Genomic DNA, 14,611 nt, shown 5'->3' on the forward strand with positions numbered 1-14,611 from the left:
TTGTGAAAGCGTTTTTCAGACTGAGCAGAATGTGTTGTATGTAGTTCTACAAAGAACCGTTTTGAAAAGGGTTCTGTATAGCACCGAAAAGGGTTCTTCTACTGTTATAAACTTGACATCATTGTAATAGAAGAACCCTTTTTGGTGCTACATAAACCCTTTTCAAAAAGGTTCTATATAGAACCATCTACAGCACAGTCTCTATCAGTCTGGAGAACCTTTTCATGATGCAAAGAACCCTTCGAGTGAGGATTCAAAGATGTTTCTTGGAGGGTTCTTTAGTAAAGAAAATGGTTCTATATAGAACCATGAACACTCAAAAACCCTTTGAATGATTAAAGGGTTCTTTGCATCGTGAAAGTGTTCTTGAGATTGATAGAGAATATGTTGTACATGGTTCTATAAAGAACCTTTTTGAAAAGGGTTCTGCACTACACCAAGAAGAGTTCCTCTATTGTTACAATGTTGACATCATTATACTAGAAGAAGCTTTTTGGTGCTTCTATATAGAACCATCTACAGCACATTCTCCATCAGTCTGAAGAACCTTTTCATGATGCAAAGAACCCTTCAAGCATGCAAAGGGTTCTTTGAGTGTTCATGGCTCTATATAAAACAATTTTCTTTACGGTTCTTTAAAGAACCATCCATATTTCCCAATTTTTGTAGATACTTGATCGTCCAACAGTTTTTCTGAAATAGAAAGTATTAAAAGTAAGTTTGTCCCCCTTTGCTGCAGTAACAGCTTTTCTCTGCTGGGGAGGCATTATGCTTGGAACATTACTGTGAGGATTTGATTGCATTCAGCCACAAGAGCATTAGTGAGGTCAGCTACTGATGTTGGATGATTAGTTGGGGATCAACTGCACCACTCCACCACATCCCAAAGGTACTGGATAAAACTCCATCACTCCAGAGAACACAGTTCTGCTCCACAGCCCAGTGATGGTGGCTCTAGCTGACACTGATTATTAAGTCTAATATCTTCTACAACAGCTGGGTTTGTGACTTCTTGGCTACATTATTATTACCCAAAATTAAAACACTGTTTGTTATTAAATCTTTGTCTGATTAAATAACGATTTTACAAAAAAAGGTGAAATCATATTAGTCTATTGTAATTTTGTGTAGAATCCGACTGAATAATAGTTGCTTTGTCTGGTTTAAATATGATGCACTGGCCTTCTTTTTGTTGTTTCTGTAGCTGTGTAGCCCTTAGTTTGCTAACTAGCAAGTTAGCAGAGTAAGGTAACAAACTTGGGATGGTATAAGTGGGAATGCTAAGGGCAAGTTGACAAGGGCATGTTATAAACAGTAGTGAAACGGAGGGCACATGTATCGTGGAAAAAATATATTTGCAGCTTTGCTCTCAACACAGAACTAAAGATAAAACTCGAAACATCAGGATTGGCAGGAAAAAGCACAATTCTTTTATTGAAGATTAAGGCTTCAAGTGTTTCAAGCATCCAGCATCAAGCGTTTATCCACAAAAATCCACACTTTTTATGCTCTTTTTGGGCAAGGAATGGTCAACACATGGCTCCTCCATGTCCTTTCCTTTCCTTCAAAGTTTTTGATTTGCACACCATTATCTCTAAAAGTCACAACCATTTTCACCACCCTTATTTCCAAACCAAGAAGTAATGATTTTTTTTTTAAATGCTGAAGATCTATTACACTTGGATATATATATATATATATATATATATATATATATATATATATATATATATATATATATATATATGTACTTCTCCCTCTTTCACAAGGTCTCATGATATACTACACACAGACTCCAGCTGTATGTGGGTGTCCCATCAAGTCACAGCCAAACTGCTCATCCACCATATAATACTTATATATGAATAATTATGATTCAGTTAGTTACCATAAATGATCAACTCGGTGGAGATCTGGTGACTGTGAAGGCCGTAGCATATGATTTCCATTATTCTCATACTCATTTTCCTCTTTCGCATTTTGATCCATAATGCAGGTCCACTGGGTTTGCTCAACATTTCTAGACATGCAACAGAGCATGGTGAGATATTCATTGCTTAATTGTCATTCAGTACGCCTGCCTGGAACATCTGCACTCATTATGTTTCTCTGCTCATTTGCTCAGGTTTTCCCTTTTATTTGTTACCACATATCTACATACATACATACATACATACATACATATATACATGCATACATACCTACATACATATATATACGTACATACTACATACATGCATGCATACATACATAATTAAATACAGTACTAAATGCATGCACAAATGCATACATCATTTATAAAAATATAAATTATTTTTCTATTACCCACCTAACCAAAACACATGAAACTTGACTAGCAGCATCTCTATATAAGAGGTACAAGTCTGTCAAACTCGCTCTGCGGAAAGTTAGGCTGAGACTGAATTTTCTTTTTCTTGTTTATGCATTACTTTGACTTTGGATCATGCATTAATATAATTAATTAATTAATGTGAATGATTAGAAAGAAATAGTGTGCTGTATGAGAGAGCATTACTGTCTCTAGTGACAAGGCCATCAGTATACTAAAGTATATACATATAGTTGACTAAAATCCATTTTATTTTATTTTATTTTAGTTTAGTTTAGTTTAGTTTAGTTTAGTTTAGATTAGTTCAGTTTTGTTTTATTCCCTTCGCTAGGTTTTATTTTGAAGGGCACGCCAAATGTCTTCGTTGTCATTGCTGACGTAGCTGCCGCCATGTTGAATCGTCGATCTACACGTCATACACCAACAGGAAATACTGCGAAAGTGTACTTGTAGATCAGTGAATCTGAGCCGCTCCGTTAGAAGCTTGCGTGTCTTTTTGCCGGAAGCTTCCAAACATTCACAACACAGCAGAGATGGCAGATGTACACGTACGAATATGTGAGCAAGAAATTATTAAGTATGATTTGGAGATAAAAGCTCTGATTCAGGTATGGCGATGCAGCAGCTCCTCTCAGTCCCTCTGTCTTTTTTAGCTGTCTCGGTGCTGTCTCGGTTCTCTCAGGACTGTCTGTATGTGGATGCTGTTTTTGAGAACAGAGTTTCTGGCACTGCACTGTTGGCTGGCAAGAACCCGTTAACCTATATCAGTCACCATGAGATGCAGTGGTCAAACATGCAGCTGTCTTCTTGTGTTTTTAATTGTGCAAATGTGTAGCTGGTTCAGAGTTTCTATGCATGCCAAGTCACTCTACCCTGTTGTCATATGGAAATCTCTAGTAGTATCATAGCCAGATGCGTCCATATGATGCTAATGTACCTTGTATTGTATTGTTGTAGGATATCAGTGAATGCACAGGGCCACAGAGTGAGCTGACAGAGCTGAACTGCAAAGTGAAGGACAGGTTCAGTCGTCTCCGGCAGCGGATCCAGGTGAGATACAAAGGCACTGCTTCAGGGAAAATGGGATTCTCTTCTCAATTTATGGGCCCATTTTTACAACACTTGTCTCAACAGGATCTGGAGCAAATGGGGAGGGAACAGGATAAAGAATCTGACAAGCTGGCCTTACTCAAAGAGGTGGAGGCCCATCGCAAACAGATGCTTAGGTGAGGACTCACCTCACACAGGGCGTCCAGAAGCATATTGACATTTCTGATAAAGAAAATATCTGTGTCTAATAGTAGCAAGTCAAAGCTAATCGAAAACCACACCAGAGCTAATCACTAGGGTTGCCACCCATTCAGGATTTTCCTTGGAATCCAAGCATTTTCCTATGTTAGCATTTCTTATGCGTTTCTTGTATTCAATAAAATCATTTGTGTACAAAGAACGGATTTGGTTGGTTCAGAATACCGTCAGCACTGCAACACAATAACTTAGGTAAATTACATTCTCTAGCTGAAACATCAGTCTACTTTACATTGTGTGGTGAATACAGCTCCCTATCCACTAAATGTAGCCAAAAGCCACTAATCGAGTGTCTAGGAATTTTGCAGGGCCAAAGTGACAACCAATCATATGGCATACCTTGTATGTAGCCTTACTAGGCAATTCAGTGACTTGGATGACTAAAGGCCTTCTATGGCCATGTATTGTTCTCTAATGTTCAGTGAAATCTTAAGGAGGGTGAATGCTTTCTCTCTAATAGACCTCTGTCTGTCTTACAGTAATCAGACGGCATGGAGGAAGGCCAATCTGGCCAGTAACCTGGCCATTGATAAGCTGGAGAAAGAAGAATTGCTGGATGATGGGGGCACTACAGCGAGACAGAGGTGATTAAGTGGAAAGGCTTGACTGCTGGATTAATGTTGGTGGTACAAACATGTACACACACAGACATATCTATAAATAACACAAATTATACATAGAGTATATGTGTAATCTCAGTGTTAAATTCTGATATTTATTTATGGATCATACCTTATTTTTTGTGTGCATATTTGTGCTCTAGGTTTGACTCTGGTTCATCACTACTTTAACACCATGGACATAAAAAAAGATCCTGAATCCTATAAATTGTAACATTTAATTAAAGTGAAGAACATATTTGAGATTTTTAAAGATTTTTCTTAGAGCAAAGTACTCTAATGTGACTTGAAGTGGTGATACCACCTTTATCCAGCAGAGGGCAGTTGCTAATGCAAGACTTTGTAACTGGTTTGCAGATCTGGTTGGGAGCAAATAAACACCTCAGTTTTTTGGTTATGGAAGTTTATTAAAGAGGAAAAATGCCATTAGAAATATATCACACCAGTGCATTAAATAGTCCTTTGACAGGAACATGTAAATAAATATTTAAGTCAGTGGTCATCAATCAGGCCCATCTCATATGCCCAATCAGTTGTCTGAAGACTGAGTAAACTGATCAAACTAGCGGAATCAGGTGTGCTTCTACTTGATTGGAATGAAAATCTGCAGCAGTACTGGGCCTTTGTGGATAAGAGTGGTAATCTCTAAGTTCTTAAGACCTTTTAAAATGGGGAGTACAAAGGTTAGTTCAAAATTGACTGACAGTTATGAGAAGGAAAGAAATTCTCAGTACAAAAATCCTGATGGCTTTTGTTTGAATTTGCTTTAAGTGTTTATTTTAAGCATTTTTCAGCAGCAGAGGCTCTTGAGACATAATCTGATACTGGGCATTGGATGACTCACTAAATCTGATTTTATTGCCGAGTTGGAAAAATGGATTCTGTTTTTGTTCCAAAGCAAATTAGAATTCAGTTCACACCTGTTTGTTCTAGCGGTAAATAGCATTATGTTGTTGCTGTCAAGAAAACCTCCGAAGCAACAAGTTTTCAGTGAGGAAGAAAAAGGTCACAGCCATCCACAGATCCCTCTGTGATCCAATTATCATGAAATGTCATGGTGTATAAAGTTGGTGATTTAGCTCCTAAAGCCACAATGTGCCTGAAGTGCATAACGGAACATTCGGCTCAATTAATGCCTGTAGGAAAAGGAAACAAAGAAACTGGTTGTGTCATAAAGGGGGTAGCCTTGCAACACTGTCCCTGTGGTCTTGTTGTGCAGAGAATGAAGAATAGGGTGATTACTTTGCTGATGTTTTTATTCCTCCCAACAGAAAGCTGACCAAAGAGAGCCTGGCTCAGACGTCCAGTGATATCACAGAGAGCCTGATGAGCATCAGCAGGATGATGTCCCAACAGGTGCAGCAAAGTGAGGAGACAATAAGCACTCTGGGTAAGTTCTTCCTGTTAACCTGATAGCCTGTAGTTCAGGCCTATTAGAGTACAAGCCTAAAGTGGCCAGATTGGCTGATTAGCTGTCTTGCATTTTATTTGTTAGTACTTAACAGTTCCCAACTGAAGACGGAAATAGCTTGAGCTCAAATAAGCATATAGGACTTCTACAGGTGTCACAGCACCAGTTCTAAAGCATACTAAAGCATACTGCCACAGCAGTATGAAAAAATGTTTATGGACTAATTATGTCTTACATGTGATGACTCGATGCATTTACTAGACCATTTTTGGAATAGAGGAATATGGATCATCTGGATGCCTTCTCCAGTTACTGTAATGGTTTGCCAGCAGAAGACAGGTTGTCTTACACTAATAAGCTTTAGCAATAGGGTGAGGTATCTTGACATATACTCACTGTCGGGTCAATGGGTCAAGGATCCAACTAAATGGTCAGAAATACGGTGGCCAGACATCTTTGTATACCTTGTGGGAAAAAGCGTTTGTACGAAAGAAAAACTCATGGCATACAAATCTCTTGACGTAAACAATTTTATATTTTGTGATTGTGTCCAGGGCCTTGAGATTTGTCAGATGGTTTTTGTGTATTATAGACCAACGTACTGCCCGGTCAGCGACAAAGACATAAAACACAGCTATACAAGACATGGGCTATAAACAGGTCAAACAATTATATACGGATGGCGAACTGCATCTGGTTGGGTTAGTTTTAACTTTGTTTCTTTGTTGAAAGTATGTTAGAACAATGTAAATTACTAGAACCGCTGCTGCAACTACTATCTAGGTGTATATAAATGTTATTTTATAGGTCTAAATATAATTTCATGCCATAAGGTTAATGTAAGATTAATACTTAAGTAGGGCTAATTCAGTATTCCCTCTGTTAATTGCATGTGTGAATATTATCTTGATCTATTTTTTACATCAAATTGATGCTCTAATGTAGGCTAATCATCACAGGTTAGGGTCGTGCTGCATCCATGCACCTGCAGTGCTTTTTAAGGTTAGACAGACACAGCGAGCACATAAAAGGGCATCATTGATGATGGTATTCTACAAAAATGAAGGTCATTTGTTTTTCCATTCCGATTCTGGCATTCAACAGCACAACAAGACATTTTTGTTGTTATTCTGTAGGTCTCGCCCATTTTGCTCCACTTGTTTCTGCTGTTCTTCTGCCACCACAATGCGCACGTGACTGGCAGTGACGTAACCATGACTATAAACATTGATTTGACATTTTGCCACAGACCATTTTAGCTTTTGTAGTAGATGAGCTTCGTAGCTGCCAATCTAGCAGACCACTGATGACGACAATGTTCTTGTTTTTGTGTTAGTTTTTGGCTTTGGGTGAGTAGAAAACAATGGGGTCTTACTTTTACAGATCTTTCACAGTTTACTTACAGTTTTCTACTTTTGACCACAACTGTGTGCAGATCACAAACTGAAGGCTTGAGGCAGTGCCAGATAGTAGTGGTTGCTTAGTAGTTAGTAGTTGGCAGACAACATAATGATATTATTTGTCCATAATACAGTGTGAGCACTAACAGAAAACAAATCCAGTTTTATCATCTTAAAAATGCAGCTTAATAAATATTATGTGCTCATTTGATTGGGTGAGCCTGTGATCCCAGGCCTACCTGTGTTCACGCCCCTGCCAATGATGTGTTTGTTTACATGTAATTGCCTCAACCCAATGCATGACAATGCACCTAGTTCACATTCTGTTTCTTGCAAAGTAAACTCACGATTCTTAAAGCTAACAACTGTGGAGATTAACTGCAGTCAGCTCAAATAATGGCAGTGAGCAATAATTATGACAGGCCTACAGGAAGGTCTTTAATTTATTAAACCATGTGCTCTTTTAGTTGTAATCCAAAGAGCTTTATGCTGATTGAAGTAAAACATTAAATGTGTTAAAAGGAAGCAGCGATAATATCACTAATATCAGTGATAAGATCCACAGTTTTGCCGATAGATGCTGTGAGGCACTTTCTGAATAAGCGAGAACATATATTCACACCAGAATACCAATCAGTAACAGCTTATTTTTAATGTTCAAAACATTTGTTCAAAGTAGTGATCAGAGATGGAACCGATCTGAGACCAGTATCGAGCTGATATTAGCCAAATATGCTGGATGGAGGGAAAAAAATAGTGATTCAGAGCTGCAACAGATCAAACCTAAATAAAATAATTTAATAAAACTAATAAAACTCATGGGCATTGTGTGGTGTGTTGTTGTTAGCTGTGTAGTTCTTCCTGTGTTGGAGTAGTTTCGGCATGATAGCCGACAAACAGGTGGTTCTTCAAGAGTTCTTTAGTAAAGGGAATGATTCTATTTAGAACCATGATGTCTGTGTACACATTTTAAAAAGATGGGTCTTTAAGAGTTCTTTAGTAAAGAAAATGGTTCTCTATAGAACCATGAACACTCAAATGCTTGATTGGTTCTTTGCATCGTGAAAGCGTTCTTCAGATTGATGCAGAATGTGCTGTAGATGGTTCTATATACAGCCTTTTTGAAAATGCATCGAATAGCACCAGAAAGCGTTCTTCTATTGTTAACAAGTTTGATATCCCAACAATAGCAGAACCCTTTTTGGAGCTATAATGAATGCTTTTCAAAAAAGTTCTATATAGAACCATCTACAGCACATTCTCCATCAATTTGAAGAACGCTTTCACGATTATGTAATCACGTAAAGGGTTCTTTGAAATGGTTCATAAGCATCAAGAAATGGTTCTTCAGACTAATGGAGAATGTGCTGTAGGTGGTCCTATATAGAACCTTTTTGAAAATGGTGCTATATCAGACCAAAAAAGGTTCTGCTATTGGTACGATATCAAGCTTGTTACAATAAAAGAACCCTGTTTGGTGTGATATAGAACCATTTTCAAAAAGCTTTTATATAGAACCATCTACAATATATATTCTCCATCAATCTGAATCATGATGCAAAGAACCCTTTAATCATGCAAAGGGTTCTGTGAGTGTCCATGGTTCTAGATAGGACCATTTTGTTCACTAAAGAACCCTTGAAGAACCGTCTATTTTGAAAGTATAGGTTAGAGAGAATAAACCATTTTCTCCCTCTGGTTAAAGAGGTTAAAGCTTTTCCGTCTCTCTCTGTAGCCACGTCTTCAAGAACGGTTCTGGAAACCAACGAAGAGTTTAAGACCATGACTGGGACCATTCAGCTGGGCAGAAAACTCATCACCAAATACAACCGACGAGAACTTACAGACAAGCTGCTCATCTTCCTAGCACTGGCACTCTTTCTGGCCACTGTCCTGTACATTCTGAAGAAAAGACTTTTCCCTTTCCTCTGACCAAACTGACATAAACGCTGATCAGGAACATTAGCTGAGATCTGACGGCGATCTGTGAATTGCTGGATCAGTTTCAACACTATGTTATGACTTTCCAGGCACAGATTAAACTAAAACTGTACTGAATTTCCTTGTCAATGGATGGTCGCCATTAAAAGTCTTTGTCTAGGCCTAGCCTTAATCTGTATCTGTGGAAAGCACTGGTGCAGTGTTTAATGATGGAAATGCACTTTAAACTGAAGTGCAAAGTAGCTGACTGCAGACTTAGAATAATTTGTAACATAATCTGCCAAGAACTGATTACCTTGCTGTTGTAAAAGCCACAATATCCGCACATCTATGACCGCCTCACATCAACTGAATATTTGCATACATATACATATTTATAATTGTATATTACTGTGCCACAGCACGTAAAACCCTTGGGCAGTTAAAGGAATAATCTTTGATTCTCATGCTGCCTGCATGGACCACCGGGTCTGTTGATAAAATAGGAAGCCGTTTCTGTTTAAATTGAGGGGCTGGCAACTTATGTTCTTACCTAGAACTATGCTGGTCAGCTAGCTAACAGGCTAAAATATAGCAAACATGCTAAACAACTCCATCATTAATATCACAGGCTTGAATTAAACTACTTACGGTATGAATAACTGTAAAATGGTAGTATGAAAGTCTAAAGAATGTCACTTGAGTGTTTTACACACTTCAAATGTCCGTGTTTCAGTCAGAAGTCGCGTCAAACCCAGGCTGAATCCCAAACGGCTCTGTACTCCCTAAATAGCGTACTAGCTATGAAAGTTTGGAAATTCTAGCCTCTACAGCCAAATATTGTATCATTTATCGAGTATGAATGTGTCTGAATCCCACATGGCTATTTTTAACTATGTTTTGCTCTGTTGGGCTGCATTAAACAGTGCTGTGTTATCTTATGTTCATTGTTATACAATAAAAACTTAAATCATGAAAAAAAAATTGTGAAATGACCGCAACATACAGCGATGGGCGACCAAACGTTCTTCTCCTAATCCAGCCATGGTTGTTTAACAACAATACCGTACTCTAAAGGAATTACATTTCTTGGCAGAATACTTGTTTATGTCGATTATTATTAATAATAACTCATTATTTAGTTATTATTATTCAGTATTTTATAAAATCGCAGTAACCCACAGGCTCTCGTGGCTTATTGTTTTATTATTCCATTCTAAAGAGGCAGCAGCTGATGTTTAATCATCACCTGTCTTTTTATAATCTGTTATGTGCAGAGCAATAGTTATTGTTACGTCAAAAGGTTATGGTTAATCAGAGTGTATGTTTGGCAGAACCGTTCCTAAAGAGCACAGTTTCAGAATGAGAATTTCATGTTTTTGTTTTATTTATGTCAGCTAAAGATCTTATTAATGAAATCAGATGTTTGTTTTGTTGAAGAGGTCTGAAAGTTTTCAAGGTGTGTATCATCGCTACATAAAAAAACACTATAAAATAAATATTGCAATCCAGTGTTGAATGGAAATCTGTGTTTTTTATGTATTTGATCTGATATTTGCTTCTGTCACTGAAGTCTGCACTGAAGCTTTGCCAGGAGTCTAAGCCTGAGTTTATTGTAAGTTTAAGGCTAACTCAGTGAGTTATTAATGCCCCCCCGGGCTGTTCGCTCCTGGCTATTTCCAGGCCGGGCACTGCATGCTGTCACAGGGACACCTCCGGTATGACACGCTGGTTCGGGTGAGTTAAACTCATCCGGTACGTTGCGGAGCTGGCAGCTGCTGTGCTGGCCGGGAGTCAGCTGCAGTATCAGAGCAGAAAAGCTCAAAAAAGCTGCGGCTGCAATCTCAGCACCAGAGATAAAGAGGCATGCAGCTCTGTCCTTTCTCCGATAAGAGTCGGAAGAGCTGATTAATACACCTCCCCACACCACTCGCTCTTTCCCTTTCCACTATCTCTCTCTCTCTCTCTCTCTCTCTCTCCCCCTCCCCCCCTTACTCCCTCTCTCCCCTCTCTCTTTCTCTTTTCCATTACCTCTCTCCACCTTTTCCACTCTCTCTCTCTCTCTCTCTCTCTCTCTCTCTCTCTGTCTCTCTCTCTCTGTCTCTCTCTCTCTTTTTCTCTCTCTTCTCTATTAACTCAAATAAAGGCTTTGAATGGTTCAGTATCTATTTGAGTTGTATAAAACAAGTTAATTTGCTTGTTACCACATAAAGTATTTTAGCATCTCTTTTATCTCTTTTTCTCTCTTATTCTCTTTGTTTCTCTGTCCACCTCTCTGTCTCTCTCTCTCTCTCTCTCTCTCTCTCTCTCTCTCTCTCTCTCTCTCTCTCACTCTCTCTCTTTCTTTCTCCCTATCTCACTCCTCCTCTTTCTTTCCCTCTCTCTTTTTCTTTCCATTGGGGGTGGAAGATGAGATCTGTTATTTTTGGAGTTGTGCGTCCATGCTATCTGACTTGTTCTTTTCAACGCCTCAGAGAGCGAGTGGCCATTGTGCCCGCGTGACCTTCCTCTCAACCCCCTCGCTGCTCCCTCACAGTACTGCCATTCGCCCAGGGACTGCTGCTGTTTCACCTCATTCACTGTCATCGATAGCACTTAAACCCACAATGAAAAGGGTGCGGCGTTGAATGTGTATGTAATTTTAATCAAATGTATTCTAGTCCTTCGGTTTACATACATCATATCACACATATCATTCAATGATAGTGTATGCTTTGATTCAATCAATAATATAAAACCAGTTTTGTTGCAGATACTTATACCATGAATCGAGTACAATGCTAATATTCTAGAGTTTTCAATTTGTAGGAAGTGAAATTATTTTTTTTAATGATTCTATAATAACGAAAATGCTGTATAGCATCTAAAATAAACTTATAGTAAAATGAATATCCATAATGTCTCATATTCAGAAAGCGGTGACCAAATCTTGCTGATCAAGTAGCTATTAATTATTAATATAGCTATTAGTTATTTTATGTCAAGAAGTAACTATAAATAGATAGAGTAGTTAGTGAATAATTTCTGTTTATTTGCTGAGTTTAACATACTGGAAAAAATAAAACGTGCCATAATTTTTGCACAGGCCGTATTTTGTTTTTTTGTTTTTTTTTCAGTATGTTAAACTCAGAATATAAACAGTAATTGTGCATTAAAGTGTGCAGAAGTCTGTTCACTGTAATGTAATCTTATTTTTTTTTTTTACATATCATGATTTCTTGCTGTTCCCTGAATACTTTAAATTGTGAATAAACCATTGGTTTACATTTTGGTGTCAAGCTTATAACATTTAAGCCGATGGTGTGTAAACAAGTGGTACTTTGTGTAATAAATCAGTTGAAATAAAATATTTTATTCAAATGGAGAAGCTGCAGATGTTAAATCAAGTTACTTCACTACGTCACTTTTTCATTGCAGGCATTCGTCTGTTTATATGCAGACACAATTGGATAAACTTGCTCACGAGTGTCCACTAACAGGTGTGGAGAGACCGGAGAGACGCCCAAGCACTGTCTCTTACTCATCTGAAGTGGCTCCTATTGTGTCTCTCCTTTTCCCTTCCATGCACATGCCCTCTCTCACAGCCTGCACTCTGCTTCTGTGTTCAGCAAATTGAGCCATTTTAAACATTAAGCACGACACTTTCGCGCTGTCAGTCAGCCGAAATGCCTCCAAGATAAATATAAAGCAGGCTGTGCACGTTGGACGTTTACTATCCACAGTGAATCTCAGTGAAAACGTTCAGATTTACTGCTCTTCTGTTGGAGCAAATGGAGGGTGAGCTTTTGCTGAATGGCTCTTAATTTCAGCAATCAGTCAAGGAAACAATAACAGGCCGTTCAGTGACGCATGTGCCGCGGATCAATAGCGCTTTGGTGGGAGGACCTGTCATATCAAAGTCACACGAGACGGCAAACGTGAATGAGGTCTGACTTTCAGATTAAATATTTGCAGTTTTTGGTTTATGATATTTGAGCAGCTCATTTGGCAACACGCCTGACATGAACAGTCCAGAGATGTCAGGAGGAAAAGCCTGTTTAGGCTGTTCAGATGTTCTTATTGTAGACACAGCAGTGGGTCTAAACTCAGACCTAGCCATTGAATGGAAGCCTGTAATAAACACTGGAAAAAGACGTTAACACTAGAGATGGAGGAAGGTGTTGTTTTACCGTGTTTACTGATGTGAGGCCTATTGGCCATTCACAGTGCCTCATGTACTTGACTGCTCACACAGGGCCTCAGTAATACACCCCTATTTAGTGTGTTTTCTATTCATAACTACTGAATTGTATGGGCTGTGATGGACTGGTGGCCTGTTCAGGGTGTTTCCTGCCTTCCACCCAATAAGCACTGGGATAGGCTCCAGCACCCAGGAGGATAAGCAGCTTAAATGATGAGTGATTGTGAATAAGGTGTTTTCCATTATTTATGAATGTTCAATTTATTGACTAAGCATGTGCGGTACTATGCCCCCCCTTCCTTTTTGTCTTCTTAGTATTCTTAATATTACAATTATTATTGCTTTTTATTATTTTTTTTGTTATAGTGCTAATGTACACAAAAATAGCCATTTTATTTACTATCCAAAACCACCTTTGAACTCTGACTGTCGTTTGAGTTTTTATATGTAATGTTGCTGATGGTAAAACAGTGGTAAATCTGAAAAAAAAGTCTTTGGGTCACTATGTTGCCTCACAACACTCTGCATGTACCTCACCATTATGAATAGATTTAAAAAATACATTTTAGGGCAAAACGTTATTGTGAAACTATCATTAAACAGTGTCTCAGTGTATACACAAACATTTCATGTACTAACTTTCTGTGAGGGAGCTTTCCGAGGTGGACGTCTGGTTCCTATCACCACCACTGTGAAAAATTCTGACTCTGCAAGTTTCTCTAAAATGGTGCATTTCACATCAAACCACTTAAATAGCTTTGTTTACATCTTAATAATTTAATTATGGAGCAGTTTTGAAAGATCAATAGAATTCCCTTTCCAGAATGGCTCTAATGTAATATAATTAGATTCTAATTATAGATTATACCATTACAGTTATTACTATAGCAGTGTCTTTTTTGTCCATGTATTACGATTCCTGCTGAATGCTACTGTCGCTAGGGGAGAGCTGGGGACACGGCGTAAAAAGTTATACAAACTTTTAGTCATTTTTTACCTCATCTTTGAATTTTGACAGTACTTTGAAAGCTATTTTTTGACATTCACCTTAAAAAAGTACTTTTTTTATCATTCGTTTTTTTTTTGTCACTGAGATGTGTATCAGTCACAGAATTCACACCTGTATTATTTCAATCACTCTTTTGGCTGCACCATTTTGAAGCAAATAGTGAGCTATGCTAAAGTACAGCCCCCACACAGCAGGGTGAGTTGTAATATGCTCACATATGTATCAAAATACTTGTTTTGTTATTTCAATTTTATCATGCTTTTCTACTTTATAGTCAAAATAGTTTGAGTTTGAGTTTTTTTCATTTGTCATATTTATTTTGAGGGCTATATTTTTATGTATTTAGGCTGTAATACTAATATAGCTAACAACATAGACCTGAGCTGAATGTATTGTGTTTGCCCTGATTTAAA

At 38.1% G+C, this 14,611-nt stretch overlaps 1 protein-coding gene across 3 annotated transcripts; it reads left to right on the forward strand.

Annotated features, from left to right (window-relative positions):
- The first annotated feature begins 2,818 nt into the window (after window positions 1-2,818).
- Window positions 2,819-10,496, forward strand: bnip1a (BCL2 interacting protein 1a). Of its 3 annotated transcripts, none has more exons than XM_036575602.1 (6): window positions 2,819-2,908; window positions 3,308-3,400; window positions 3,485-3,576; window positions 4,138-4,242; window positions 5,550-5,668; window positions 8,825-10,496. In XM_036575602.1, the coding sequence occupies exons 1-6, from the start codon at window positions 2,891-2,893 to the stop codon at window positions 9,019-9,021; spliced, it is 624 nt and encodes a 207-aa protein (XP_036431495.1). In that variant the 5' UTR covers window positions 2,819-2,890; the 3' UTR covers window positions 9,022-10,496. The 3 variants fall into 3 exon arrangements, with proteins under 3 accessions (XP_036431495.1, XP_036431493.1, XP_036431494.1); XM_036575601.1 differs by having other exon boundaries at window positions 2,836-2,958; window positions 8,825-10,495; XM_036575600.1 differs by having other exon boundaries at window positions 2,830-2,958; window positions 3,308-3,576.
- The last annotated feature ends 4,115 nt before the right edge of the window (window positions 10,497-14,611 follow it).

The sequence above is a fragment of the Colossoma macropomum genome, unplaced genomic scaffold (assembly GCF_904425465.1).
Source record: "Colossoma macropomum unplaced genomic scaffold, Colossoma_macropomum, whole genome shotgun sequence".
NCBI lineage: Eukaryota > Metazoa > Chordata > Actinopteri > Characiformes > Serrasalmidae > Colossoma > Colossoma macropomum.